Source organism: Condylura cristata, unplaced genomic scaffold (assembly GCF_000260355.1).
Source record: "Condylura cristata isolate star-nosed mole 26May11 unplaced genomic scaffold, ConCri1.0 scaffold00110, whole genome shotgun sequence".
NCBI classification, from domain to species: Eukaryota; Metazoa; Chordata; class Mammalia; order Eulipotyphla; family Talpidae; genus Condylura; species Condylura cristata.
In genome coordinates this window covers 37,626-38,902 of record NW_004567211.1, presented here as the reverse complement: position 1 = coordinate 38,902, position 1,277 = coordinate 37,626, and the positions used below count along the sequence as shown (strand labels likewise).

The 1,277-nt window shown below is 75.2% G+C and overlaps 1 protein-coding gene across 1 annotated transcript in view; it reads left to right on the top strand.

Moving 5' to 3' along the window:
- LOC101633975 (epiplakin) overlaps positions 1–1,277 on the top strand; it is a 38,773-nt gene that overhangs the window by 2,014 nt on the left and 35,482 nt on the right. Inside the window, exon 2 of the mRNA XM_012734928.1 lies at positions 10–1,260. Coding sequence (XP_012590382.1) covers positions 10–1,260 — 1,251 coding nt within the window. The remainder of the gene's footprint in view (positions 1–9; positions 1,261–1,277) is intronic.

The window sequence follows — 1,277 nt, the reverse complement described above, 5'->3', positions numbered from 1 at the left end:
TTCGACGAGGCGCTCAACGAGGTCCTGCGCGACCCCTCGGACGACACCAAGGGCTTCTTCGACCCCAACACGCACGAGAACCTCACCTACCTGCAGCTGCTGGGGCGCTGCGAGCCGGACCCCGAGACCGGCCTGCTCCTGCTGCCGCTGGCCCCCCGGGACTCCGCCCCCCACCAGCTGGGCCAGGAGCTGCGTCCGGCCCTGCAGGGGCTGGTGCTGCCCGCGAGGCACGGCCGCTTCCGGGGCCGCAGCGTCTCCGCCTGGGAGCTGCTCAACTCCGAGTGCGTCCGTGAGGACACCCGCAGGCGGCTGCTGCAGGATCTGCGCCGGCGCCGGGTCTCGCTGCAGCAGGTGGCGCAGCTGCTGGACACGGAGATGGGCAGGTGGGCGGACGTCAGGCTGCCCGCCCTGAGGGGCCAGGTCACCGCCCGCCAGCTCCTGGAGGCCCAGGTCATCGACCAGGAGCTCCTGGAGCAGGTGCTGGGGGGGACGCTGAGCCCCGAGGCCCTGCTCCGGCGGGACGCCGTCCGCAGGGCCCTGCGGGGCACGGGCGCCGTGGCCGGGGTGCTGCTGCCGTCCTCCGGCCGGCCGCTGAGCCTCTACGAGGCCATGAGGCGGAAGCTGCTGACGCCGGCCGTGGCCCACGCCCTGCTGGAGGCCCAGGCCGCCACCGGCACCGTGGTGGAGCCCCGCAGCGGGGAGACCCTCACGGTGGACGGGGCCGTGCGCCGGGGCCTGGTGGGGCCCGAGCTGTACAGCAGGCTGAGGCGGGCGGAGGGCGCCCTCACCGGCCTCAGAGACCCCTTCTCGGGGGCGGCCGTGTCCCTGTTCCAGGCCATGAAGAAGGGCCTGGTCCCCGCGGAGCAGGCCGCCCGTCTCCTCGAGGCCCAGGTGGCCACGGGAGGGGTCATCGACCCGGCGGGCCACTTCCACCTCCCCGTGTCCGTGGCCACGCAGCGTGGCCTCATCGACCGGGAGACGGAGACCGCCCTGCGTAGCGCCACGGACACCTTCCCCGCGCCGGACGGCCGGACGCACAGCAGCTACGCCCAGCTGCTGCAGCAGTGTGTGACGGACGAGGCCACCGGCCTCTGCCTGCTGCCCCTGCCCGAGGGCGCGGCCCCGGTGCCCACAGACCAGGAGGTCCAGGCGGCCCTGCAGGCCGCGCAGGGGGCCGAGGACGGCCGGTCCCTGTGGGAGCTGCTGGGGTCCCGCCACCTCACCGAGGAGCAGCGCGTGGCCCTGCTGGAGGACTTCCGGGCCGGGAGGACCGGCCT